General features: G+C 33.0%; 1 protein-coding gene across 1 annotated transcript in view; it reads left to right on the forward strand.

Moving 5' to 3' along the window:
• Positions 1-1,773, forward strand: part of LOC119592950 (muscle calcium channel subunit alpha-1-like) — a gene marked incomplete at its 5' end in the record, with an annotated part of 130,968 nt that overhangs the window by 57,409 nt on the left and 71,786 nt on the right. Inside the window, 1 exon segment of the mRNA XM_037941842.1 lies at positions 926-1,018. Within this exon segment, the coding sequence (XP_037797770.1) occupies positions 926-1,018 (93 nt within the window).

Below are 1,773 nucleotides of genomic sequence, written 5' to 3' on the forward strand. Positions count from 1 at the left end.
AGGACTGTTATATAAATGGGAATGTTTTGTTTTTTGAGAAAATTAACTTATTGTTCATACTATACATAACATCATAAATTTATTGCACTTTTTTTGTGACAATTCAACATTTTTCAGGGCGTTTTATTTGTAATATTATCTGTTTCATATATTCATAATTTTATATAATAGCAGGAGGACTGGATGTATTCTTTTTTTCTTCTTTTTTCCACGGTTAGTCTATCCTTTGCATAGGTTGCCCCAGACAGAATTCCATACTGAGATAAGCTATTGATTTTGACAAATTTCGAGTTTTTTTTTCCACAAGATTTCCCCAAAAAAAAGCCCTTTTTAGGGAAAGTCATTCTGGTATGATTTAAAATCATCCCGGGATGGTTTGGTGCTGAAGGGCCCCCTCGCTCTGATTCTCAGGTAATGTTTAAAATTTCCCCGCCAAAATGGTAGTATATGGTGATTAAACATATTTCTGTAATATGTTCCGGGTTTTTTTGTTATAAGTAAAAAAGGTGGGCCTTTTGAAATTTTTCCAAAAAATTAAGATTACAACATGTTTTAGATTATCTGATTATTTTTAGTACTCTTTGGACAGTTTTTTAAAAAGATAAAGTTTAATTATTTCCCCTCTAAAAGAATGCCCTTTAATATTGCATTTAATATAATTCCAAATCTGAGCAAAATTTAAAGGTTTTTTTTAAGAAAATTTAAAATTAAAATTTTTTTGAATTTTTTTTTTTTGGGGATCCTTAGATTTAAAATTTTGAAAATTTTTAAATCTTTAAAATAGCATAGCCAAATTTTCACACTACTTTTTTATTAAAAATTCATATTATGGAAGGAAATTGTGAAAGAATATGTATAGGAAATACAGTTGTTGGCATTAAGGTTTTTGCTGTTAAATTTTAATCTCCATTTCTTTTTTCCATAGATCCTGAACTACTTCGACATTTTCTTCACGTCAGTGTTCACTGTGGAGATTTGCCTAAAAGTTATATCATATGGCTTTATTCTTCACAAAAGGGCCTTTTTTACCCCTCAGGGCCTTTAAAGGTTTGGAACCTTTGGTTGTGGGCCCCTCTCACGATCTTTCTCCCTTTAAATAAGGGCCCCCTTTAAGGCCTGTGTGACCTGCCACCCTTCCTGAATGAGTGTGTTTTCTGTCAGTGGTGCTTTGACAATGTACGAAAGTCTAAAGGGAACCCCCCCTCCATTTTTTTTTATGAAAAAGTTTTTTTTGCCTAGAGGGCTATTTCCTCCCGGGCTTCCATTTTTCTCTCTCTTCCTTTGGTTCCATAATCTAAAATTCTTTTTGCCTTCAGAATTTTTCCCCTCCTACCCTTTTTCCAAAATTAAAAAAAAAGGGTTTTAAAAATGCCCCTATTATTTTTGAAGCGGGCCCAAATTTACAAAAGCAAGACTTTGGGTTTTGGGGAAAAACTCAAAAATTTTTCCTTTTTGCATTGCTCCCCCCCCCTTTTTTATCCCGGCCCATGTGTTTTTTGAAAAATATAGCAGTTGGGAAAATGTTTTTTTAAGGGTGTCTTTATGATGCGGATGTTGGAGAGTCCCGAAAGTGAATGTATGATATGAAAAAAAATATCATTATAAGATTTTTTTCTGGGGTAATTAGAGAAAAATGGGAACAGTAATCTTTTAAACCCCGAGTGCCCCTTAATTGGTACCCAGCCCAAAGCTACTTATTCACTTTTTTTGTGGGAGTTTTGGTGTTGCAGAACATCCCGAATGTTTATCAATCCAAGTTGATATTTTTTGATA

Source organism: Penaeus monodon, chromosome 31 (assembly GCF_015228065.2).
Source record: "Penaeus monodon isolate SGIC_2016 chromosome 31, NSTDA_Pmon_1, whole genome shotgun sequence".
Lineage (NCBI taxonomy): Eukaryota > Metazoa > Arthropoda > Malacostraca > Decapoda > Penaeidae > Penaeus > Penaeus monodon.